The sequence below is a fragment of the Podarcis pityusensis genome (assembly GCF_964106645.2).
Source record: "Podarcis pityusensis genome assembly, chromosome: 2".
Taxonomy (NCBI): domain Eukaryota; kingdom Metazoa; phylum Chordata; class Lepidosauria; order Squamata; family Lacertidae; genus Podarcis; species Podarcis pityusensis.
Genome location: NC_138029.1, coordinates 37,513,075 through 37,540,063, shown reverse-complemented (window position 1 = coordinate 37,540,063; position 26,989 = coordinate 37,513,075). Strand labels below are relative to the sequence as shown.

General features: G+C 40.1%; 1 protein-coding gene across 8 annotated transcripts in view; it reads left to right on the top strand.

Moving 5' to 3' along the window:
* The window catches only part of TNRC6C (trinucleotide repeat containing adaptor 6C), a 394,661-nt gene that overhangs the window by 296,576 nt on the left and 71,096 nt on the right, over window positions 1–26,989 (top strand). For all 8 annotated transcript variants that reach the window (XM_080993552.1, XM_080993550.1, XM_080993549.1 and 5 more), the window contains 2 exons: window positions 6,641–6,737; window positions 9,144–9,165. In XM_080993552.1, the coding sequence (XP_080849678.1) occupies window positions 6,641–6,737; window positions 9,144–9,165 (119 nt within the window). The remainder of the gene's footprint in view (window positions 1–6,640; window positions 6,738–9,143; window positions 9,166–26,989) is intronic.

The following is a 26,989-nucleotide window of genomic DNA, read 5'->3' as shown; positions in this document are numbered from 1 at the left end:
TGATTTTAACACAATCAATTAAAAAAACCTCCAAGAGCCAGAACTACAAATACCTGCTGAAATCTAATTGTGGGCAACAAAAGAGCCAGGTGTACCTCTCTAGCTCTAGCAGCTGGAAAATTCCCTATCTCTCCTACCCATTGCATAACTGTCACATTTTCCTCCATTCAAATATAAGGGAAGGGAAGCATATCTTTTTACATGAACGGGAAAGGCTACTTCCCTGCCATCTTGCTGTACTCCATTGCTTGGAGTACTTTTTCTCCTAGTCAGTCTTGCTTCTGGTTATCAGGGTAGGTCTCAGAGAAAGCTGAACTGGAGCAAAGCAGAGTGGGTTAAAAAATCATTTTTTAAAATTGTAAATGCTAAGTTTTGCTATGAGTTAATATTAAATAACCTGTAGATAAGCATCCTAGCCCAACAGTTACTCTCTAAACCACATCCAAGCCTCTACCATATACCATACATTGAGTTAAGGAGCCTTTTTTACACACATGAATATTGACACTTTACTCACCAAACCCAGGCCTTTCATAATATGGCAACTGAGCATGATTTTATGGTCAGTGGTAAACTTTATATACAGTGGTGCCTCGCAAGACGAAATTAATTCGTTCCGTGAGTTTTTTCATCTAGCGAATTTTTTGTCTTGCGAAGCACGAAATCCCATAGGAATGCATTGAAATTCAATTAATGCGTTCCTATGGTCAAAAAAAGTCCAAACAAAGCCAAATTTGGTACAACAAGAGTTTATTAAGTGCTCTTTAAAGTCACACATACTGTAAAGAGCATTTCAAAAATTGAAGGAACAATAAATTAAGTTTCTAAACATGACAGAAAAACATTTAAAAATCAACAAAGTGTACAGTACATTTTCTAAGACTCTGGGGGACAACTCGAAGAAGGTTCCTCTTCCACTCTTTGCTTCTTGCTGAAGAACCCCCTCCTCAACTGTTCCCCCAGCCACCCACCACACAGAAATTCAAATCCAGATTTTTTTTAAAAAAACAGCAGAGTGGCCCAATGGTCACAGAAAATCATAAAAATTCAGAAAAAAACCACACAAGCTTCCAGATTCTTGCAAACCCCTCCTCAACTGTTCCCCCAGCCACCCACCACACAGAAATTCAAATCCAGAATTTTTTTTAAAAAACAGCAGAGTGGCCCAATGGTCACAGAAAATCATAAAAATTCAGAAAAAAACCACACAAGCTTCCAGATTCTTGCAAACCCCTCCCCAACACCAAGTCCTTGAATTCCAAACACCCCAACCCAAAATCCAAAACCCCCCAAAAAAGTTTTAAAAGTTTAACTTACCAAATGGCTGCAAAAGAAGTTTTGGAAAAGCTTCAAAAATCACCAAAGTCTTCAAAAACCTCAAAAAAGGCTACCACACCGCGTTCTATGAGTTGCTCCTTGAAGTCAAGTCGCAACTGTATTAACGGTGTTAAGAAAAAGGAAACAAACTTGCAAGACGTTTTCGTCTTGCGAAGCAAGCCCATAGGGAAATTCGTCTTGCGAAGCAGCTCAAAAAACGCAAAACCCTTTTGTGTAGCGAGTTTTTCGTCTTGCGAGGCATTCGTCTTGCGGGGCACCACTGTAAATATTTTATTTCAGTCAGCTTTTTTTGTTGCTGCCCTTCCACACTGGTTTTTTTTTTAATGTAAAGAACAGAACATCACCCACCCACACTCAAAATGTAAAGGGGCCAAAATATATGGATGGCTTCCCAACTACACCTAGTTTCGTGCTTAGCCATCTTCATGTCATATTTAAAAACTAGTTCTCTCACTGGAATGCAACAGAAGTGAAGAACTGGGATGGAGGGAGATGATAAATCCTGTTTTCGAATCCATCTTCCCATCATTTCCTCTTTTTCCTTCCAGAAGTGGTTAGTGGGGAAAAGGAGCATCTGGTGAAGGAGATGTGCACTGGAGGGTGGGAGATTTATTTGGGTTGTGACCTGTGCAGGGCAAGGAGCTGAATAGATTTAGGGCAGTGGTTCCCATTTTGCTAAGTACTGCGGACCCCCTGTCTTTCAGAAGCCAAGCCATGGACCCCCTACTTTTGAAAATGTTATCTCAGTGGTAGCGTTCGTTATGTGACTTGTGCCCCGGACCCCCTGGGTGGGTTATGCAGACTCCCTATTGGGAACCACTAGTTTAGGGGTTTGGGGATCATTTACCTTCTAGAGCATACATATTTTACCAGTGAAGTTGTTGGCTTACTGGTATTTCTGAAATTGTCCCCTAGCAGCATGTTCACTTCAGTTATGGAGGACTGCACAAGCAGATATACAATCACAGACACAAATCTAATATTACAATAAGATAAAATCCACTCAAGTAATCAAGTCTCCTAAAGTTGGAGGGGGGGGCTATCTGGAGAGGCATCCAGACCAACATTATTGGGCTGCAGTTGAAAGAAGAATTTGAAGAAACACTTAAGACATACAGTTCTTTGATTTTCTCCTTGTGTGATATTTGAACCAGTAACTTTTAACAACTGATGGAGAACATGAGTTTCAGCCTTTTAAACGCTGTTTCAGTACTCATCTGGAGAGCAGAAATACCAACGACAATTTTAGCAAAGGTTTTAATATCTTTGGCTGGTGTTTGTAGTAGTGAAGAATCATTTCTTTAAAAAAAAAACAAACTTAGAAAAGGCTAATGTGTTTGTAGGCCTTCCTTTGATCAGGTCTTGCTTGGAATTCTCTCACACTTTCAAAGTTGTCAGCTGAGCTGGCTGCATAGGTGTAATACACTTCACCTTTTGAAACACCCAACATCAAAACTGCCATGCAACCTCACATTTTAATTATGAATCCCAGTCTTTTCTTTATTATCTGGCAGAAGCATTTTGCACGAGAGTTATAGTGAAAGCAGGATATAGGACTACAATCCACAAATCAATGGCTCTTTCCCTTCTTTTCCCTTTATGGATGCTTTAAAGTGCAGCCTTTCTGCATCTATCTGGATTTGGAACAGAAAGGAGTCTTGCTTTAACACCCTTGGAGAAACCTCCTTAACGCCTGCTTATGGAACAATTTATCATGAGCCAGTTACTAGATTTTCTTTTTAGGTTGTCTTCAACTACCATTGTAGCTGGAACTTTGTTCCAAGGGCCTTTTACACTGTAACAGTCTCACTACAGTGCGAGAAGGACACAGTTTCTGTGTTTGTCTATACAGTATATACATTCAAGGATTATTTAGTTGAAGACAGGTACCCAAATTTTAAATTTTAAACAGGCTATGAAGCTGGTAGTTATTGGGTAGATCCACAGTATTCTGTGGGGTCAAAATTAAGCATTCATGTTTTGTAAATAAACTGTACTATTTTTTCAGCACTTTGTTAAGTTCATCTTTTGGGGGCGGGGAGTTTCACGGCTTTTGCCCATGGGTCATCAATTGATCATCCCTCATGAAACAGAAGTATACAACAGATTCCTTTCAATAAAATAAAGTGTAAGCATTAGACTAAAGGATAACAGTTGTGTGTTGGTTGAGATCAACTATTTGGGGTGGTTGGGGCAGTATTTCTAGTGTACCTCTCCTTCATGAGATGCAGTTAGTACAGTGGTACCTCTAGATACGAATGGGATCCGTTCTGGAGCCCCGTTCGCTTCTAGAGGTAAACGTATCTAGCGATGGCACATCTGCGCATGCGCGTGTTGCTTTTTGCCGCTTCTGCGCATGCACGTGACGTCGTTTTGAGCGTCTGCGCATGTGCAAGCGGTGAAACCCGGAAGTAACGCGCTCCGTTACTTCCGGGTTGCCGCGGAGTGCAACTCGAACGCGCTCAACTCGAAGCGTATTTAACCCAAGGTATTACTGTATGTGGCAAAAGTGAATCTTCTAATTTGTGAGAGATGGGAAAAAGCACCCCTTCCTGTATGGTACTTGCAGACATGTGAGCCTGCAGCCAATATAGCAGAGGAAGAAATCGGTGTCTTTTTTTCCCTGATAGCCTTTTTCTGTGTAGATAGGTATGAAGTAGAGGTGTATATTTGAGTGGTGATAAGTTACAGTGAAATCATGTCTTTAAAAACCTAAAGAGTTTTCCTGTCCTCCCTCCCATCCTCTCTAGAGGATTGGAAAAAACCCTGGAATAGATTTGGGGGGAGGGGTCCAAGACAAAAATCCTTGCGCTATTAGGATCACTTCAGTAAACCCACAATGTTTAAAACAGTGGTGGCCAAACTGGGCCCTCCAGCTGTTTTGGGACTACAATTCCTATCCTCCCTGACCACTGGTCCTGTTAGCTAGGAATGATGGGAATTGTAGTTCAAAAACAGCTAGAGGGCCAAGTTTGGCCACCACTGGTTTAAAAGCTTTGCCACACACCAGCAGTGACATTTGCCTTTCCTTATTTTGTGTGAGCATCCATATTGACAAGTTATGTGTATGCTACAGACTTTAGACAGCGTTTTTATTACATGGTTTAGCGCAGCGCGCGGGGACTTGCCAAGCGGGCAGCTCGGTTCGGGGGTGGCTCATGGGCCGATTAAGCAACCCTCATGGTCCGCTGGCCTATGGGAAACCCACAAACAGGACCTGTGTGCAGTAGCACTCTCCACACTAGTGATTCCCAGCAAGTGAGTCTGATTCTGAATATATCTCCAACAGTGGAGATAGAACACAGCCATTGTGGCTAGTAGCCACTGTCATGTATATCCCCTATGAATTTGTCTAATCCCCCTTTAAAGGTATCCTTCCTATACACCATGAATACCTTTATACACCTCTGTCTTCTTTGCCTTACTTGCTTCTTTTTCTAAACTAAAAAGCCTCAAATGTAATCTTCCCTGATAGGGGAGTTCCTCTAACCCCTTGATCATTTTGGTTGCCTTTTTCTGAACCTTTTTCCAGTTCTGCAATATCCTTTTTTGAGGTGAGGTAACTAGAACTGTACACAGAGTTACTCTGTGATCCAAGTCTATGATTTTAGCCATGATTGTAAACAAACATACACACAAACACTGGCTCTTTTCCTGGCATAGCAAACTGCAGCCCCCCTACATTGCAGGCTGTCAACCTTCTATCTATTTCTTTGCTTTTGTTCCTCCACAACTTTTGTCACAGTTACAGTTTGAGTTAAAATATTCCCAAAACACAAAAGGCAAGGTTAAAGGTACTCTGGGAGCTGTAGTTCCCAAACCTCTTGATTGCAGTGTTAAAGGTAGTAAAAAAGACTGCATTTTGCCATCTAAGATGGATGGGAAACCTGTGGTCCTCCAGATGTTATTGGACTTCTCCCATCAATGCCAGCCAGCATGGTCAGGGGTGGTGGAAGTTGTAGTCCATCAATAATATCTTTGAGCGCCACAGGTTCTCCTTACCTGATCTTTGAGCGCCTGATCATCCCTTTGTATCCTAAACAGGAGTGTGTCCCCATGTTCCTCAGTGAGTTACTAATAAATATTTTTTAAAAAAATGTTTAGCTTCAAATTTGGCCACTTACTCTCTCTCTCTCTGTGTGTAATATTTTCAAATTTCTGCATGAATATACTGTTCAGTACTCCCTTTGTACTGTCCAAATACTCCCTTTAAAAAGCTTCACACTGAGGTTATACTTGAAAAAAGACAGATAATTAACTCTTGAACAAATTTCTGCTTTGAGAGAGGCTTATTTTTAGCAGAGTTCGTAGTTGCTGGCTGCGTAACAACATAATTCACAGTTCATTGATCTTGCTTGTACAGAACTATGGTGTAGGGTCAAAAGCTTCATCTGCTATCACAATGGGTCAGGATTTTGTATGCTGGATATCTGACACTGGGTAAAAATGACAGAAGAGTGACAGACTTCCTACCTATTTTCTCAAATTTGCCAATTTACAAACTGTAGCACAGTGCCCATGAGAGAGATTGCTATTGTTACCAGCTGGAAAAGTGTTGGGAAATAAGCTGTAACCGTACCTATTGAAAAACAGCTTGATGGTGCCGAAGATGTGTGAGTTTTTAGCATACTTAACACATTTAGCTTGATCTGCAGCCCAGTAAAACCAAAATTCTTGGCCTGAAATTAAATTGTAGAGTGGATTGGGTTGCCTATGTGTAATTTTTGAACCCTCTCTGGAGAGACAGTGTGACTGAACCTTGGCCTTTTTATGTTCAATTACTCATAACTCTAATATTTTAAGTTGAAATACAGTACAGAAAACAAATGGAGCTTAAGTGATTTTTAAAATGTAAAAAAGTATAGATTTATTCTTCAGAATAAAATTATAATCCATCTCCTCACCACCACTACCTTTGTTCCATCAGCTACTTATTCCAATTGTAATGAAATGTTAGTCCTTTTGCATTTTTAGTGAAATTTGTACCTACATCCCCACTAAAGATGTAGTTACTGGTTTTTAGCTGCAATTTTTGCTAATTTGTCATTTATTAATCCCTCTTATTAATACTATTTTTCTGTTATTTATTGGGGTTAGGTTTTTATGGGTTTTTGCATCAGGTTTCTTACCAATCTAGTGAAACTTTTAAAAAAGAGTTTCAGGTGTATATCTTTAAATGTTTCTCAAGTGTTCACTTAATAAGTTGTAGGTACTGTATTCCACTCCCCGCACACCCCTTATTTACAGCTTTTGTGTAAAACAACCCTCTCTAAAACAGTTACCATTCTCCCATTTTAAACAGGGAGAAAGAACAAACACAAGAAGAGGAACATTTGATGGAAGAAAAGAAAAAGAAAAAGCAGGAAGAAAAGAAAAAGAAGGAAGGTGCTCAGAAAAAGGTTTGTTTGAATGTCTCTTTAATGATGTAATTTTAGTATTTTAGGGTGATTTCACCAGTGTGTCTTGGATTAATTATTTGGATTTGCTTTTATATATAGTCCCATAGTCCGTGACCAATATTTGTAAAAGCTACCAAATTTTATGCATATATTTGGTTTTCGTCACATTTCTTCTAACAGGCAGAAATATACCATGTGATCTATTCATCTGTGCATCTAAGAAAATGCTTTTACTATAATTGGATTAGAAATCCCCATATTTATTATCCAAGAGGGGCCAGAGGCCTCCTAAACCTAACCCAGACAAACTGTTCCAAAAGAAACCCATGGTTGATGCTATCAAAGGCTGCTGAGAGGTCCAGGAAAACCAGTAGGCTTTCACTCCTTCTATCCAATCCCCATTAGAGTGACGAAGGCTTTTTCTATCCTGAAACAGGGCTTGAAGCCAGATCAAAATAGCCCATTTGTTAATACTTGGTCTATAGACCATTATGTATAATTAAGGATTTTTCTTTCATACAAATTCAGTTTATAAGTTGTAGTTTAATTATGAACAATATTTTAGTAACACATGTTGCCAGGATATAAAGAACTGTGCAGCTAGTTCCACATGCCTGGGGAAGGTTCAGAATTTGGGCTTGAACTTCTCAAAAAGCAGTAGCCCCCATGCCACAGACCAAATGGAGGAAATTTTCGGGAGCAACTTGTAGTGATGAGGGTGATGGTGATAATAAACATGTTTCTGCCCCACTGTTTTTACCAGAGGGTTCAGGTAGATTTCAAATATATCAGTGTGATACACATAAACAAAAACACAGCCTAAAATCGTAATGAATTACAACAAAAAACATCAATGTAAATCAGTAGCGGAATGTATGATAAAATCAGACACCTACAAAAGCCTGCTTAAATAAAAGCGAATTCACCGCCCACTTAAACTCAGGGAGCAAGGGGCCAGACACACTTCTCTCAGGAGGCTCTTTGAAATACCTGGCCCTGGAATTCTGGCCCTGCAGTTATTTGCTCAAAGAGAAGGGGGAGCCAGAATCCCCACTGAGTATGTCCAAGCATTTGGATGTATTTTAAGTAGCTCTTTTGAGACTGGGAATTAAAAATGTTAACCTTTAACACCTCTAGTATCTACTTTTTCCGCCCAAAACTTAATATATTTAAACTGCTCATAAAATTCTTTCCATGATTCTGATTTGCAAGCAACTTACAGCCATTTTATTGCATTTAAGGCAGTTTCAAGTCAATTTCTTTCAATAGAATAATGGTTATTTGCAAACATAGTCATTTAAGGTACTTGTAGATTGTACTGTGGATTTGAACCGCCGACCTTCTGATCAGCAAGGCCAAGAGGTTCAGTGGTTTAGACCACTGGTTTAGACCACAGCACCACCCGCTCCTGTTTTACCTTGTATATCTTCGATATAAAAATATTTCCTTACTTAGTCTAATTCTTTCACTGACACTCTAAACTATTTTCATTGCTCAGTTCATGTAATTATTTAACTGCTTGTGTGATTAGTGCCAAGAGTTCTCTGTAAATATACTGAAGTGCCTTATTTCATAATGTATCCTTATGGGTGATGCTCATATTTCAAAGCTTAATACTGCCTGTCTCAGTAGTGCCTATACATAGGTAATCTGTAAATTATAACATATATTCAAAATAAACTTTGTAGCATATGTTCTGTACATTTATTTCTTAAGTGGTAAAGCAGCAATTTGTTTTATCAAACTAGACCTGTATGTTGACTTATGCTGCTGAGGGCCCATCTTTGCTTTCACTTTAAAGCAGAATCATGAGTTAAAATGAGCAAACTTCTAGAGGAAAAGATGTAAGAAATTTTAACTTAGAAATATAGTGGCTTCCCAAGTAGAATACACATTTTTATATGGACATAAACAAATGTTTTTTATTCCATAAACTATTGCAAAAATGTATACATGCATGTGCCAGAGAGCGAGGGTTGGTCACAGCTCACATTCTTCATATATGTGCTCCTAAATGTTGAGATCTCTCAAGGAAGTAGTGTTTTTGTGAAGAGATAGCTATGAAGTGATTGCCCTTTTGTGCTGAAGCCTAGTTCTACTATTGTTTGGTTGAGGTCCTAAACACCCTACTGCTTGCATCTGTAAGACTTCATTCTTCTTGTTCCACCAAGAAGAAAAAAAGTAAGCACTGTAATATACTTCAGGTGTTCTGCTGCCAGTAAAAGGCTATGGAAAAGCAACAGCTCTGTCCTCCTCTATTCTTAAAAAAATTGTGTATTCTAAACTGTCAAACAAGCCATATTTGGTTATATTTTATCTATGGTGTGGTTGATTGCAAGATGCTTTTCACAGATGTCTTCAGTAAAAATCTTGCTACTAACAACTTTTATTCTTTTTGTTTTTCAGGCTGCTGAACAAAAAACCAAAGGTAATTGAATAATTGATTCCTTATAAAATATTCATTGCTTGCAATTATTTAGAATTGTCATTCCAATACAGAATATAGGCATTGAACTGTTTCATTATGTGTGCAGTCTTTAGACTGTTGTGATACTGGTTTTAAGCTCGCAGACATACACTTACTTCAGGCATCATGAGCAAGTTCCTCCTCCTTCCCTTCTCTGGTTTGAAATAGCCATAGTTTGCCATGATATCTGAATTGGGCAAACCATGGTTCCTGCTAACTATAGTTTGCATACAGTGGTACCTCTGGTTACGAACTTAATTCGTTCCGGAGGTCCGTTCTTAACCTGAAACCGTTCTTAACCTGAGGTACCACTTTAGCTAATGGGGCCTCCCACTGCTGCTGCACCGCCGCTGCACGATTTCATAGAATTGGAAGGAACCCCAAGGTTCAGGGAGTGTGTAGGTAGTTGTTTTTAAGACATGTTCTTTTTTGTTTTGCATATGTGACACCTGGAAGATTCCATGACGGAATATGGCTGAAAAACGTCCCCTACCCCTGAGCCTACATGTAATACTGAAGTCTTGCCCACTAGAAATCTTATTTAACCACACCTTTGGGTTTTGAGGCTTCATCATATCTTACCAGGCATTTTCAAGCATGCATTTGCAGTCATGAGACTAAAAATACTCCCTACAAAAATGAACACTGATAAGAATAATTCTGTACCCAATGCCAGAGTCTATGTTTCTTCTTCACTTGCATAGAATACATAGAAATATACACAGCCCTGCTTCAGGTTAGCATTTCAGAGTGAGGTCAAGACTTCAGATCAGAAGTAGCAATCAGTCTGAAGTCTGAAAGTCCCATTCTTCCTGATTTTGCCTCAAAAATATGGTGGAGGTTGGCAGCCTTTTAGACTTGGAGGACAATGGAACGATTCTTTCCCACTGTTCCATGTCAAGTAATTTGGGAAAGTGCCCCTCACTGTCACTGTCATGCATCTTTTTGCATCATCATTACAAAGAAAGTGGGTGGAGAAATACTATTCTTAAACAGGAATGAATCAAAAAGTTTCTGAAGATGTTTAGGCTGATCACGTGAGGCGTTACGATAAATCTGTACCAGGGTGACTTCTTAGACTCCATTGACCAATGGATAATCAACATCAAAATCTTTCTCTTTCTCCATCTGGAACAGTAAGCTGTTTGTTTAGCAGGAACAAATAGTAGTTCCAATGTTCAGTCCTCCTGCTTTGTTTCATTCACTTCAGCAAACCTGTTGTCCCTTGATGGCAAAGTTTCAGGAACACGACATTCAGGGAATTACATCTTGATAACCATGATAGTGGCTCTGTCTCTGTATCTTTCTCCAGCCCTGCCCAGTTTACTTTAATTGATGGGACTTTTAGGAAGATGATGGAGCCAGCAGCAGAAGTCATCCTGAGAGATCCCAGTTAGCTTGGATACCTTTCTTCCCCCAACCTGATAGAAAATTCTGATTGATTCTTGGTTCTTCTCAAAAATACTTTTATCTTTTTCAACAGGGACCCCTGCTGTATTTTTCTCTCTCTAATGAAAAACAACAACAGAAAACAGTTAACTTTCATACTGTGTTTTGAAAGAAAGTGGAATCGCATATCCTGTTAGGTATAGTTTGGTGTAAAATAACACCAACTACTGCTTGCTTAGCCACATTGTCTCCTGTAGTCTCAGGAAGGAGTGACTGGTTAAGCAGAAAAACGTTCTTCCTGTATGTGGGTGTATGTGGCATGCTGCCAATTAAATATTACACAGGGGCCTCATATGGCTAAATGTTTTCATTCATGGCATAGAATGTACAAACTATCCAAAATAAATATATGTACCGTCTTGCAATAGAAGGTTCTTTGGAAAAGATTTTCTGCTTTTGATGTTACTGTTCCAGTGCATAACTGAGAGCTGTTTCAAGAAAGACTTACTTTCTACACAAATACCATAGCATTGCTGGATAACACTAAAAGTATATTCAGTTCAGCACTCTGTCTCCAACAATGGCCAATCAAGTGACACAGGGATGCTTGCAGACAGAGCATGATGGTGAGATCCATTCCTTGATGTTTGTCTGCACATGTTTAGTGTTCATTTGAAAGGAACTTGCATGTGTCTAACTAGACATGGAAAAGGTTCAAAGGAGCTAAATGTGTCATCTTTATCTGCTACAATTCTTAGGATTCATGTGTTGATTACTGCAGTCTGCATTTTCTGTCATGATTAGTCATGCAGATATATAGTTGATGAGATATAAAGCATATGCATTTTTTAATTTTATTCATTCATTCATATTTATGCCTTGCTTTTTAGCCAAGATTTGCTTCCAAAGTGTATTAAAATTCCAAACCACAAAACATGGAATATGTTAGGGATTCACAGAGGTGTTTATGGTATCTGTTCTGGTCACTGAAAGGAGTAGCTGCTTTCCACAGATATGTTAACCTCTTTCTTTGCTCTGGAGATCCAACAAATGACTTTTCTGCTTGATCATTTTCACTGTCACATTATCATGAGTTGTTGGGACAATCTCTTCTATGTGATGTTAGAGGACATTCCATAGCAGCCATGGCCAAATTCATTGACTTTTCCAGAGGGGTTATTATCCCAGAAAGGGGAGTGCACTCCAGTACTACTTTTGATACCAGTATTCTCAATAGCCTTGTTTGCCTGACAACATCAGCAACTTTCTCCAGGTATGCTAGTTTGTGTCATGGAGAGTTATTATGAAGAACAAAAGTAGGTTTCTTATGACTACATAGAGCAATAATCCAAATGTTGTCATACAACCCACACTACAGATGTGTCTTTAAATTAGGAGTGAGGAACTTGGGGCCCTCCAGATGCTATTTTACTGAAACTCCCACTATCCCTGCCATGTTGCCTGGGTCTGCTGGAAGTTGGATGCAAACAACATTTTGAAGGCAGCGTGTTCCTCATGCATGCTTTAGGTTGTAAACTCTCAGTGTGGTTATGAAGCAAGCAAAGAGGCCAGCACTCACTACACCTCTTTAGACATGTGCAAAATAGAAGGAAAGAATACTTAACCATTGTCTCTAGAACATTCTCTAAGTTGCTCTGTGGAATCTGAAAACCCATGTATCCATTTCACAGCACACGAAGAACAACTAGTTACTGATAAGCAACTTTTAATTAGTTCATAAAAGAAAGTTCTAGATTTGTTGGATCCATGGAAAGTCTGTTGAGTTCACTGCCCCTTAGGTTTCCTGATGGTCTTTGCAGAGAATGTTTAAGAGCTCCTCTTTTGCAAGTATTGTAGTTTGTTATTCATTTTTAGAACACCATCAGTGTACAGGCCACTTACAAAGTAATATGAGGAACAAAAAAACACACTAAAAAAACAAAAACAGAGACAGCTACTCTGTTATAGTGCTCCCTCTTCTCCTTAGACGAATCTTTCTTTTTCTTGTTACTAAGGAAGGAATACAGTGGTACCTCAGGTTACAGATGCTTCAGGTTACGGACACTTCAGGTTACAGACTCCGCTAACCCAGAAATAGTACCTCGGGTTAAGAACTTTGCTTCAAGATGAGAACAGAAATTGTGCGGCGGCGGCACAGCAGCAGCGGGAGGCCGCATTAGCTAAAGTGGTACCTCAGGTTAAGAACAGTTTCAGGTTAAGAATGGACCTCCAGAATGAATTAAGTTCTTAACCCGAGGTACCACTGTACACTGGATGTGCTATAAATCTTCACTAATGAGAGGTGACAAGTTGGGTACCATTCCAAAATTCCTCATCATAGTTTAGCAAAATGTTTAAAATTCAGATAAACCACAGTCTGAAAAACGTGGGAATCACTTTTTGCCCTCCCCCTCTGGTTATATTTAAAGCTTAAAAGCTTTAGTCCCGATTCCCTAATGGTGGAATAGGAATAGTAGATTCAATAACTCAGCTCTCACAAATCCTCCGGTGATCCTGGTATAGACGACATCCTTGCCTTTCCCCACCTTTCCTCTGTTTTGTTTGATGAATTGAATTAAGCAAAATACTATGCCTGCCTTTCTTTGCTTTTCTAAGGAAAAGAAGCATTAAATGTCAGTGATTTGCTGAGAGAGCTTGCGAGTTTTGTGTCGGGCCAAAAGGTCATTCAGGAAAATCAATCTCACAGAATAGCACTGTGCTGGCTAGAATATAAATTTAGCCCAACTACTCAACAATAGTTGAGGTAGTTGTGATCAAGCTTCCTGCTGCTTTATGGTTATTTATCCGCCCACAGTGTATACTTCACTGTGCAATAAAAGACTTTTTCTGCTCTAATGTGCTTTGCCTAGTGCACTTTATTAAGCCACACCAGCTGTGATGTGCCCAAACAGTTGAAATTTTAGAAATCACAATGGTTTTAGAAAATTCATTTTTATTTTGGCATGGGGTAGAGTGGGATAGGCTGAGATCTATGTACTCAGGGATTATTGTCTATATGCGAAGGGCAACTTCTGATAGCTGCATCCCATAGTTGCAATATTTGAAGAAAGAAGACTGCTGTATATTGTGATATACAGGAAAGATTATTCTAAGCATGTTGCCATTTTTAGGAGTGTTTATTTCATATTTCAAAAATACATTGGCCATGATCCTGAGCACCATAGGCATACAAGGTCTCTGTATCTGGAGACCTTCTGTATGTTCAGTTTCATATGTGGTCACATTCCCCATGATAACAGACATATTTTAAAAGGTGCGTTCTAATAATTAGGACATCCTCCTCTCCATTGTTCTCTACGTAGGTAATAGTTATCAGAGGACTAATATACATTCACCATGTCAGTTGTGAAGGGTACATATGTTTGTAAATAGCTGTATTTTACAGTATACAGATGACCAAAAAAGGCTCATATTTTAAAGGGAAGTGTGTTCATACAAGGGTATGATCCCCACAGTTGATAGGTTGGATGTGTCTCTTATAATCCAGTACATATCAGATGCACAATTTTTTAAAAAAAGGTTTTTAAACAGATGTCTCATGAATGTGCATAAATCTAAACACAGCATTTCCCTGAATAGTGGGGTTAAAGAACTCAAAAAGTGCTTAATGGATATTAAACATATTCAGCTGAGTGCCTCTTGCAAGCAATTGGGGGGAAGGTGGGGAAAGGGAGCATCCTGGAAGAGGGCATAGCTTCTTAAAAAGCCTTCCACATGGAAGCATTTGACACACCTCCTTTCCTAAAGTTTTTGAAGAAATGCAGAAAATAAGGGCCAAAGATGTTAAACATTTCTCCTTTACTGAAATGTTAACTCTTCTGTACCTTTAATGAAATGAGCATTGCATCTCCCCCGCCCTCTCTGAGTAACACCAGTATCAGCAGGATCAACACAGGCATAAGAATAGTGTGTGCTCCCTCTGCTGTTTGCAGAAGATTCCTCTTTTAGATTGTTCATAAAGAGTCGTTCTGATATGCAGGGTTTCCCTCTTCATTGATAGGATGCCATGCTGTGTGGGGTTTCCCCCTCTTCTCTGTATCTTTTCCAGTTCTTGTGTGGTAACTCTGCACAGTACTCATTGGTGTTTCCTAATGATTCCTAACATGTGCCAATGACTTTTTGAACCTTGTCCACAGTGACTCCAAAGTATTTTTATGGAATGATGATATGTAACTTGATAGCCAACATTTTGTACAAATTGGAATTCTGAATTTATTAATTTTATTTCCTTTTTAAAATTCCCCCTCCTCTAAGGGTGTTACATTTTTCTGTAACTCTTTTTAAAGTTTGCTTTATATGTTGTTACTTCACATGTTCTTGATCTTTTCTGAGCTGCCCCTCTAAAATGTGTGTGTGTGTGTGTGTGTGTGAGAGAGAGAGAGAGAGAGAGAGAGAGAGAGAATATGGAGTCCACATCTTAAGCTTGAAAAAAATGTTTAAAACAGTGGTATTATAGCATGGATGATTTGATTGAAACCAACTTTGCCCTGTTCCTTGTCATAATTTGCTGTAAGCAGAGCTGTATCAAATGCAGACCATTCAAGTTAGTGCAAAGCATGCATGTGTCTAAAATCAACTGTACAGAATTTTGAATGAATGAAGTAATAGCATAATATTATTAGTGGTTTTAATAAAACATTTAATTTATTTTAACATTGATGTAATAGAATCTGATTTACTGGGAGTGGCATTTAATTAATTTAATTCAATTTAGAGAGTTAACTCTATTACATATTAGTACAGAAAATTACCTCTGAACAGTCATTTCTCATTGGTGACATGCAATAAGTTAATTTAGCTCCGAGTTCGTTTGGGTGCATTGTGAGTTGTGCACAGAGTTGCCATGGCAACGGGTGCTCAAGCAAGAGCTGCCAACTAAAACAACAAATAGAATAAGCCAGCTCTGCACACTGGCACCGTTGTTGTTAGTCTGTAAACACAGACATATGGATTCTGTTTGCTCTATGCCTGATTCTAGTCTCTTTGGTGTTTTTAGAGGAAGCCACTTGTTTATATGTTTATAATAGCTGGAATTGCCCTGGAAGATTTAGCGAACATAAATTTGAAGGCTTCTCTGGTCATGTAAAAGAGTGGCTACATCTGCAAGAAAAACAGAAGGGTTCATTGTTATGTGTGCAACAAATTGAAAGGAGTGCTTCTGGTTTTCATCAACTCATTGATTGCAGAATTGTGTGTGTGAGAGGGAGAGAGAGAGAGAGAGAATGAGCAAGCGAGAGAGGGTAGGGGTTTTTTTATACAGCAGTTGAGAAATCTAAAAACTGCTGGATCTGCATTCCTAGTGTTGCTGAATAATTTAAATGCTGCTTCCCATATATGTCATTAATGTATGATGGCCCTGCAGACATAAAATTCTGTTAGGCTTCAGCTGAATTAATGAAGAGCTCTCCTGATACTGTATCATTCCAAGTTTTCAGTATTGAGCACTAGAATGTCTGTTTTCTTGTGTGTGTTTTTTTAAAAAAAGAAAAGTGTACTAACCAGCAGAGAATGCTGGCCTTATTAGTCAGCCAAAGGAAACATTTTATGGTTCTGGACCATGTTCTAACATGCAAGAACTAAGGGCATTAACAAACCTAACAGATTCTTCTTTGATGTTAAGAAAAAAAGGTAACACACATATGAAGATGTTTCTATCTAAAAACATTTTTTTCTGTAAATATTTTTTATTTGCTTTTCTGTTGCAATTCAGCATTAATACGTAAACTATTATATTCAAAAAGAAATAATAAGAATACATCCTTTCATATACTTCCCTCCCCCTCCTACCATGGTTTCCTGTCTATTCCCTGCCTTTCCGCTTCTTCTCCATCTTCTAAATTTTTCTTTCTCCCTTTCCTTAGCTCTTGTTATAACTTAACACTACTGAGTTATTTAGAAACATTATTTTGAAGTTTTTAAAGGGCAGAAGCATCATGAAACAATACGTGTTATCTACTGTATTTTTCGCCCTATAGGATGCACCGGCCCATAGGACGCACCTAGATTGGGGGGGGGGGATTAAATGAAAAAAAAATTTATTCCCCCCCCAGGCGTGGGGCTGGGGCGGGGGAAGCCCGAGCTTCCCCCTCCCCCAGAATGGGACCCAGAGCCATGCCGAAGCTGCGTGCAGCTTTGGCATCGCTCTGGGAGCTTGCGGGGCTGGGGGAGGGGGAAGCCCGAAGAACAGGCTGCCGCCCCAAGCCTCGCGCGCCCGGCGGGACCGCGCGCCCGGCGGGACCTCCCGCCGGGCGCAGGAGGCTTGCGGACACCTTCCCGAAGCACGGGGCGCCCTCCTCCGGAGGGCGCCCCGTGCTCCGGGCTGCAGGCTGCTGCCCGCAAGCCTTGCGAGCCCGCGGGAACTCCCCCAGGCTCGCAAGGCTTGCGGATAGCTTCCTGAAGCCTGGAGAGCGAGAGGGGTCGGTGCGCACCGATGCCTCTCGCTCTCCAGGCTTCAGCGAAAGCCTGCATTCGCCCCATAGGACGCACACACATTTCCCCTTCATTTTTGGAGGGGGAAAAGTGCGTCCTATAGGGCGAAAAATACGGTATTTAGTAGATGAGCTGCAGGCTATAACAGTATTTGAGTACAGTGGTGCCTCGCAAGACGAAATTAATTCGTTCCGCGATTTTTTTCGTCTAGTGAATTTTTCGTCTTGCGAAGCACGGTTTCCCATAGGAATTGTTAATTGAAAATCAATTAATGCATTCCTATGGTCAAAAAAAGTCCAAACAAAGCCAAATTTGGTACAACAAGAGTTTATTAAGTGCTCTTTAAAGTCACACATACTGTAAAGAGCATTTCAAAATTCAAACCCAGAATTTCTTTTAAAAAACAGTAGAGTTGCCCAATGGTCACAGAAAATCGTAAAAATGCAGAAAAAAAAACAAGCTTCCAGATTCTTGCAAACCCCTCCCCAACTGTTCCCCCAGCCACCCAGCACACAGAAATTCAAATCCAGATTTTTTTTAAAAAAACAGCAGAGTGGCCCAATGGTCACAGAAAATCATAAAAATCAGGAAAAAAACCACAAGCTTCCAGATTCTTGCAAACCCCTCCCCAACACCAAGTCCTTGAATTCCAAACACCCCAACCCAAAATCCAAAACCCCCCAAAAAAGTTTTAAAAGCTTAACTTACCAAATGGCTGCAAAAGAAGTTTTGGAAAAGCTTCAAAAATCACCAAAGTCTTTAAAAACCTCAAAAAAGGCTACTATGTACACTGCGTTCTATGAGTTGCTCCTCGAAGTCAAGTCGCAACTGTATTAACGGTGTTAAGAAAAAGGAAACAAACTTGCAAGACGTTTTTGTCTTGCGAAGCAAGCCCATAGGGAAATTCGTCTTGCGAAGCAGCTCAAAAAACGGAAAACCCTTTTGTCTAGCGAGTTTTCCGTCTTGCGAGGCATTCGTCTTGCGGGGCACCACTGTATTCTTTTGTCTATACAGTGGTACCTCGGGTTAAGTACTTAATTCGTTCCGGAGGTCCGTTCTTAACCTGAAACTGTTCTTAAGCTGAAGCACCACTTTAGCTAATGGGGCCTCCCTCTGCCGCTGCGCCGCCAGAGCACGATTTCTGTTCTCATCCTGAAGCAAAGTTCTTAACCCGAGGTACTATTTCTGGGTTAGCAGAGTCTGTAACCTGAAGCGTACGTAACCCGAGGTACCACTGTAATCCTTTTTTTCCAAATAATTTTTATTAGTTTCCCAATATTAACCCAACTATACAGTTTATACAAATACCAATTAATTCCAAATTAATACAGTTTAATTATATAATCCATGTATTAATGTAACATGGATAGAGAATGGAGCTGAATGCACTGGTCTCACCTCTACCTCCTCTATTGCTCCCCCATTTTCCACATTGGGGGCATCTCTGTAAAAGAGAAGTCTTCTGACCATGCATAGGTTGCAGGGCTGGTCATGGATCCCCCAATCCAATTTGTGGCCCTGAGGTGTAAATCCAGTCTGGCCTGATTTGGTCCCGTTCCAGCCCCGTTTGGAATCCAGATTGCGATCTGGAAATCTTCTTGACTAGTGTCATGAAACCAAATGGCTATATAAAAATATATGTATATATTCACATAGGTGTCTGAATGTTGGAGACATGGTAGCTCCTACAGATAGGATAATCCCTGCCAAAGTTCAGATGGGTAGTTCTAGGACTAGATAGCTTTAAAATTAGCTTTTTTTCAAAAAGAGATTAAAAAAAAACAGGGTCTGCCCTGGGACTTCCATCAAAATTTTGAAAATGTTTGAGGGTTTTTTAATTATAATATAAAAGGTTTGAATACTAGGCACAGGCAAGCAGCATCAGGATAAAGATATGCATAAACGATAGTGAAATGATACAAGTACAGACGTTATTTGAGAGGTAGATATTTAGCAATGAGGGAAAACTAATGTTCATTGGAGTCACAGAACAGACCATCTCATGTAGTGGGGTAGATTTCCAGCAGCAGGAGTGAATGAGGGGGTGGAGAATAGAAATATTTAATAATATTCACTGTGATTGGTAATGGGAAATAATAATAGTGACGATGATACTGAAGTCAAAAGCTTGGTTAATATGCCCACAAGGTGTGGGTGGCCAAATAATAATAATTTCTTAGCAAAGAGCTACCCCACAACTAGGCTGTTAAATTGCTTAGCAGTTGGAAAGTACAACAACAACAACAATCAGAAAAACTCAAGGGTACGGCTGACTACTAGAATAATAAAGTACTAGACTGTGTTATGTATTCACAATAGACACACAAGGCTAAGTACTAATAAAGATAGACACAGAAAACTGAATACAGCTGTAAATAAACCTTACCTAAAAACTAGAGCCAAATTTTGGAGGGGGTGGGATACTAAGACAGACTTTTTTGTTTTTAAGGATGGAGCTGGGATTTATTGGGAAAGAACAGAAAACAAACGCCATCTCACTCCACCATACACTTCTGGAAAGATAGAACTTGGAGAGTGTTGGGTAGAATGATAGCATTCTAGACTAGCCCTGCAGCTCCTATTAGGCAAAGTCCTGTGATTGGAGAGTGTTGGGTGGTGTGAGATCATTCTCCCCCTCTCCACACCTTGGCATATTCCTTATAGGGCGTTGTAATTAATAATTGCAGCAGTTTGAAGCTGGTATGCTTGACTTTCTGAGCTACAGATCAGCACAAATTGCTACAGATTGATTTGGGACAACTTTATCTGTTTTGATTTGTAGCTGCTTCAACCTGATGGCGGCAGGGCAGAAATTAACCAATTCAGCCTGATTCAATTCAGAACGTAGCTGAATCCGATGTTCAGACCTCATACATTGTCCTCATGAACTGGAACCTCTTCATGTGTTTTCTGTTCCGTCTCCTGTGATAGATCAGTTATTTTTTACAGACTTCTTCAGAATCCTCTGAAAACTGAATTGCTTTGGCTGACATTAAAACATAGTCCATACTCTATAACATATTATAGCAGGTAATGCATACCTTTGTCCTTACCTTCTGCTTCTTGGTGCAAAGATGTGTGACATGTTTAATATAGTATACCATGTTGTATTCTTTGCCATGAACAATACAATTGCAGAATTTTGTATAAGGTGCAGAATTATCAGCATCCTGAGAAGTTCAGCTTTTGTTTGGTCTGTAAAGCAAACCTCTAGGTATTTTGGTTTTATTGGTAGGTTTGAATATGGGAGCATGTTTGGCAGTGGAGGCACTGCTTAATTGCTCTGCATAAAGTCTTGCCTTTTCCCATAGCCATCACATCTATGGCAGCACAACTCCTTGCTAATTGGGTATGTTTAGCATGGAGAAAAGAGAATTAAGAGGTAAAATTTTAGGATGTGAGGGCGATCTGGCTGCGACATCTGTCACCCCATTGATCGCCAGGGTTGATTCGGCTGATCTGGCTGGCTAGGCGGGTGTCCCCTTCCTCCCTCACCGCTCCATGTGCGTCCCTCCCGAAGCTGCGCGCTCGGTGGAAGAGGACGACCATCCCAGATAGAAGGAGTGTACCGTTCTTCGGTCAAGGGTATACGATAGCTGCGCTCCCCTGCTAGAACCTCCATACAAGCTCAAGAGGTAAAATTTTAGTCATCTTCATATGATACTCATATTTGAGAGCTGTCACATAGATAATGGAGTAATTCATTTCTGTTGTTTCAGAAGGTAGGACCTGATCCTATGGGTTCAAATTACAGGAAAGAGGATTTAGACTACATATTAGGAAAAAGTGTTCTGACATTGCAAGCTTCTTGACAGTAGAACTGTTTGCCTTGGAAGGTGGTGGACTTGTCTAACAGAGGTTTCTAATCAGAGGCTGGATGGCTACCTCTTGGGGCTGGCCTGTCCATGAGGCAAGCTACAGTGACCACCTTAAGTAGCAGGATCCACAGGGAGTGCAGATTCAGCCTCTGAGAAATGCATCGCCCACTGCTGCCGCCGTGTATAACATATTATAGCAGGTAATACATACCTATGTCCTTACCTTCTGCTTCTTGGTAATAGTTCTTGCAGCAACTGCAGCACACTACTTGGAGGCCAGATCTGTCTTCTCCTGAGCAACCCCACCCCCAACGATGCCTCCACAGCGGCCTCTCAGTGAATAGGAGGCACTGCTGGTCTCCTCCCATCCCTATGGGGGAAATGGCAGGGTCTCTTGGGACCTGCACCCACCTTTGATTCTCAGTTCAGCCATTGGGTAAGGTTGATTTGATCCCTCCTGCTTGTTCCCGATATCTTCATTATTTCCTTCTTCCTTGGCCAGAGGGGTGGACACCATTTTGTGGTCCATCTCAGGTGCCAAAATGCCTTAGGCTGACCCTGCTACCTATTGGGGATGCTCCAGTAGCAGATTTCCTCATTGGCATGGAGTTGGGGGTAAATCAGAGGTGAGGAATCCATCGTGGTTGATCATTGGCCATGTTGACTGGCCAATTGAAGTTGGGAGTTCAAAAACTTCTGGAGGGCTGAAAGTTTCCCATCCCTGGGCTAGATGATCTTTGAGGTCCTTTCCAATCACATGATTCTCACAGCAGATGGTAAACATGGCGCAATCTTGGAACCTGACTGCTTCACAGAAAGCGCCCCTCTTTCTCCATACCTAGTCTGTTAGATTTAGAGCAGTTTCATAGAATCATAGAATTGTAGAGGGACCCCAAGGGTCATCTAGTCCAACTCTCTGCAATGCAGGAATCTATTGTCCAATGTGGGGCTTGAACCCACAACCATGAGATTATGAGTTTGTACGGGTATTATGGAAATTCACTGTTCTTTTGAATTAAAAACATTTAGAAAGACGATCCTGTAATTTTAGGAGCAGAAAGTGTGTATGTATTGGAAATAAGAAAAGAATTGCTGTTGAAACAACCAGAAAGAAAATGTGAAGTGAAATATAGCAAAGTACCTGTTTTGACTGATCTTTGATTTTATTGCTATCTTCATGTTTGGCTTCACCATGGAATGTGTCCCTTAGAGTTTGAGACTGAAAAATGTACCAGACACCTTGATGCTGAGAAGCCTAATCTTCTTGTGTTGCTTCTGAAGTGGTGCTAAAAAGTTTGAGACTTAATATTTGTATGATATCATCATACCTGTGGAACTGGGCCAGCTTTGGTTCTAACCCGCCAATTCTACATGGCAGGATCATGTTGGAATTATTATTTGTGCTGGCCTGGAATGAGGTGCTGCGACAGGAGTGTCAAAGATGCCACCATTGTGTTATTACCTTTTGCTGGCTTAGATCTCTGGCCTTTTATATCTCTTTGAATAAACTCAATTCCAGTTGCATGCCCACTGACACAGATGATTGCTCTGCTGATGGCAGAGCAGAATGCTGATCTTGGCAATGAATACAACAGCACTTGGGTGTCCTCTGCCCCCGCTGTGGCACTACAGACTGCTGCTGTACAAGGAAGCTGATGCAGTTCAAATGATATGGCAGAAGACTGGAATAATACTTGGCTTGAGCTAGGACCGATCACATTTACTACTTTTAAATTACAAATGAAACATTTTAAAAAATGTTGCCATTATGGTGATACTTTCAGTTACTACTTTTTATTCCTATTTTGCTGCCGCTATAGCAAAATTATGCTTGGTAGGTTTCAGCTGAAATGAGCATTTTGTGATGCATTTGTTTCCTGTTCAGATACACAATTTCTTACAGCTTGCTGGGGTTATTTAGACCCAGCTTATAGACAGAATGTAGGGTTGGGAGTGATGGTCTTGGTTTAGTTCCTTGGATGGTTTTTTACTTGTAACCCACTCATGTAAAGAAGATGCTTGGGGAATGCAGACAACTAATTGTGTAAGTTAGCGCAGATAGCAAAATGTCTACAGATGAAATCAGAATCTTTACTGATTGAGGTTGACTTCCAGCCCACAATTCCACATACAAAAGTCGCTGTTACTGGTAGTTGAGCCTTGCTTCAACATAGATTATTATTATGTTGATTATTGAATCAACATAGATTATCCACTGTACCTGAAGACTTAAGTGGGCAGCACTGCGGAGCTGGCCTCCAGCTGTAGCTTCATTACAACTTACCATGGTGGGAACACTGGACCGACTTCGTTTCTACAGCTGTTCTGGGGTACCTTGCTGCTGCCCCACCCCTACAGCATTAGGGGAAAAAGCAGTGTTGGGAGGCTAGCGGCATATTGCTGCCTTGCTCTGGCAACCACTGTCTGGCAGCAGGGGTAGCTAAGGGGTGCAGCGCAGGCATCAAGGCCAACAATAATCAAGCTTTGCTACCATTGGGACACTGGTTCAGGAGGGTGGGAAGGATGGGAATGGCTGCCTCACTTTGCCTTAAAAAGGCAGCTTTCCAACCTTTACTGAAGAAACCAGTGCTACTAACCTGCTTTGGGGCAAAGTTGTCAGAATGGCTTCTAGTTTAGCAGTTTGCCAGATGCTGCTAGGAGACATACCTGATAAGGATGACGCCTCCTACTGGACTCACCTTTGCCTGTGGGTGGGCCTTACATCTTATTCAGTATTGGGGAACCCCAGCTCAAATTTTATCACTGCATTTTTACCAGTTTCTGCACTCATTTTTCTGCAATAAAAGATTCAATATGGAAGATCAAAGTGGAGCAAACGGTAGTCTAGGCGCCACCTGAGGTGCTTCAGAGGAGGCCTCTGCCAAATTCACTATTGCAAGGAAAGGAGCTAAATAACTTTTGACTCACACAGACATAGGTTGGTCTATATAACCAGTTTTCCTGGCCCTCTCAGTGCTTTGTTTAGAATCTGTCTATTCCTGTACATCAGCATTCTGAAGGGCTGTGTTAAGGATAGGTACCCATTTTCCATAAGGACAGTTATTGATGAGGCAATAGGAAACATAGTATCAGGACAGCTAAGCTAGTTAACAAAGAAAGAAATAGATAAGTTCTGTTTCCAGATAGCAACCCTGGTTCCATATGTTCTACCAAGATTCAATATAGATGGTATGATAGCAGCATCTCCAGGGATCCCGAAGAGATGCAGAAATAATGGATTTTTAAAAGCCCAGTTTTAAGAGAGGCTGTTAATGTAGAAAAGTATACGTAAAAGCAGAATGTTTGAAGCTCTCAAAATTAAAGTGCAACACATTAAATGCTATTCTTAGTGTACTTGTATTTATATGCTTGAGGTAGGATAAGCAAGTCAGATTCAAGTGAAAATGTGTAATTTGTACTGAGTGATAGGAAATGCTCCCTCTGAAAAATGTGATTTGTGACTCATTCATTGTAGAACCTATAAGTTACCATGGCTTCCTCATAAAACGTTGGTATCCCACTGATGGTTTTAAATTCTTTCTGGATGACATATTTTCAAGCAGCTTCTCTAGCACAAAAATTAGGAATTAATTTGTCTGAATCAAAAGCTGCTGAATAGATGGCAAATAAATTTCACTGTTTTATAATAGCCATTTAGGATGGGTAGTTATCTACCAACTTCATTTGATGATCATATGTCTTGGTGTGCGCTTTCAGAATAAATTATGCTTCACACCTTGAGGCCCATTAAAAAGGTATTCAGATGAGAACAGGCTAAACTGATGTGTTGTCCCTCTGATTTAAGACCCACAGATAGAAAAGACTGTGAGTCTGTGAGTGGAACTGAACTGGAAAGACATTCTGCATACAAATCCTTACAAAGAGAGCATTCCTCTTAGGAGTTATGCTAAAATCTTCACCAGTAGTACTTTGTTAGGATATTTGTCTCTCTGGCCTCTGTCGGTGCAGGTTAAAACATGAATGTTCATCAGGGGGCACCCTCTACTCACCCCAGGTGGACATGCAAATGGCAAATTGCATAATTGAACTAATGTTTACCCATACAAGAGCTTGTCACAGTTGAGCACAAGGGCTAAAAACAGACGTGTAAATGTGGCATTTGGAATTCTTCTTCATGAATACGTAAATACATGAATTTAAGTATCTTTTTGTAAATTTACCAAACCCCAAAGAGTACTTTTTAGTAAAATCTTGTTTGAAAGCATTTAAAAGTCCACAAGCAACAGCAAGCAAACCTAGATGGTTATATCAAAATGCTCTTAGTATCCTGTCTACCTAAGTGAGTGTTTAAACAAAAGAGTTTGGTTGATACCATCTTCTAAATCTCTATGCACTCTTATGTGGCAATAAGTTCCTTTTGAAACCAGTGGAATTGTCGTCATCCTATATGCTTAGGACTGGAGTGTTAATCTTGAATCTATAAATCAGAACAGCCTTATTGTCTTTTAGTGGTGCTATTTTAGAGAAAGAGATGTGAAGATTGTAACTAAAATCTTTAAAGCAGCAGGGTTGAGGAAAAATTACAAACCTTGTTCATTTTTTTAAAAAAAGCACCACTTAGAGTAAAACTTCATTTTACACATGATTTGGAATTTTCTGTGTGTAGACAGACATAGCAGAGAACTACCTACATATGAAACATTACTTATGTAACATTTGTGATACCTTCACTTTTACCAGCAGATGTCACTGTTGTCAAACTTGAGAGTTTAGTAGACAAAGGAAGTAATTTTCTGAATAAAAATTCACCATCTGAAAGTGGAATGGGGGGCAAAATAAGCATTTCCATTATAAAACTGTTTTCTTGCCCTTAAAAACATAACTTACTAAAAAGCAGAACATTTTACCCTTTCTGCTTTAGTTCCTGTGTTTCAGCTGAACTGGGTAAGTTATTTTCTTTGTATCTGGCTTCAATGGGGGTACCTCTTTGTGGGTGTGATTACCTTATTGGTTTTATTTAAAGGGTGTTTCCTGTTTCCTGTTCCTGTTTTGAGGTTGCTTTAACAACTTCTTTCTCTATACACCATACAGTTTTGGACACGAAGGAAGTGGCTTCATTAAGAACGGGGGGAGGGAGGAGGAGATGGGGGGAATTGCCCATTTGATTGGCTGGATGAATAGCTCTGATTTATGGGATCCATCTGTTTCCTGTAATGAATTCATAAACCCATCAAACAATGACCCAAACCAATTACGGGTGGGGGGGAAATACGTTGGCATGCTATGTTTTATGCAGTACGGCACTTGCATTGTATAATCAAAAATTCTTCTCACATACAGCACTTTGTAATGGAGCTGCTGTGTTTAATGGAAGCTGTAAATAAATCCTGTCACAGCAGTGGCCAAGAATGCATTGCTGGGTTTAACTGTTCCTATTCCAGAATACTCTCTCGTGTTGCACCTCTCTTTCCTCCTGCCGATGAAGAAATGCAAGGGGTTTTTGTGTGTGCTTGGAGGCGGTTGGGTTCCTTTATTTTAGGAGTGGAAGAGAGCATAGTACAGAATTTGATCTGATGATACTGGAAGTCTAAAACAGTGAGAAATCAACACTATGGGGATTAAGCAGTTTTTGTCACTTCTGTATGCATTCCTTCCTTCTGTTGTAGAAATGTGCTTAAAAGCTTTTGTAGTAATTGAAATCTGGGTGACTGATCCCATTCATTGCATTAATAAAATCCATATACAATTTCTTAATGCTTTTGTGTAGAGTTGGGATTCCTCTGAGATTGTAATCATTAAAAAGCATATGTAAGTAATTATTGGATTTGTTTCTCTAAAATTGGATTAGGAAGTTAGATACCATTAAGTATGGTGTGATTATTAGCAGCAAGCAATTTGTTTAGAATGTGGAAAGCTTTTGTGCTGTATTACAAATAGATATCTATCATAAAAACACAAGGTAGTATTGGTTTTGTCTCTTAAAATCCACGTTTGAGCTCTCTTTGTATCAGAGTTAGCTCCTGCTCTGTTTATTTTGAAAATGAAATAGTCTGCAGTTCTTGAATGTTGTTTAGAAACCAAAACAGTGCATGAAATCCTGTCATTTAGAAATGAACAATGCAGTGCTCAAAAGTGGGCTGATCTTCTCAATGGCATCATGATGACAC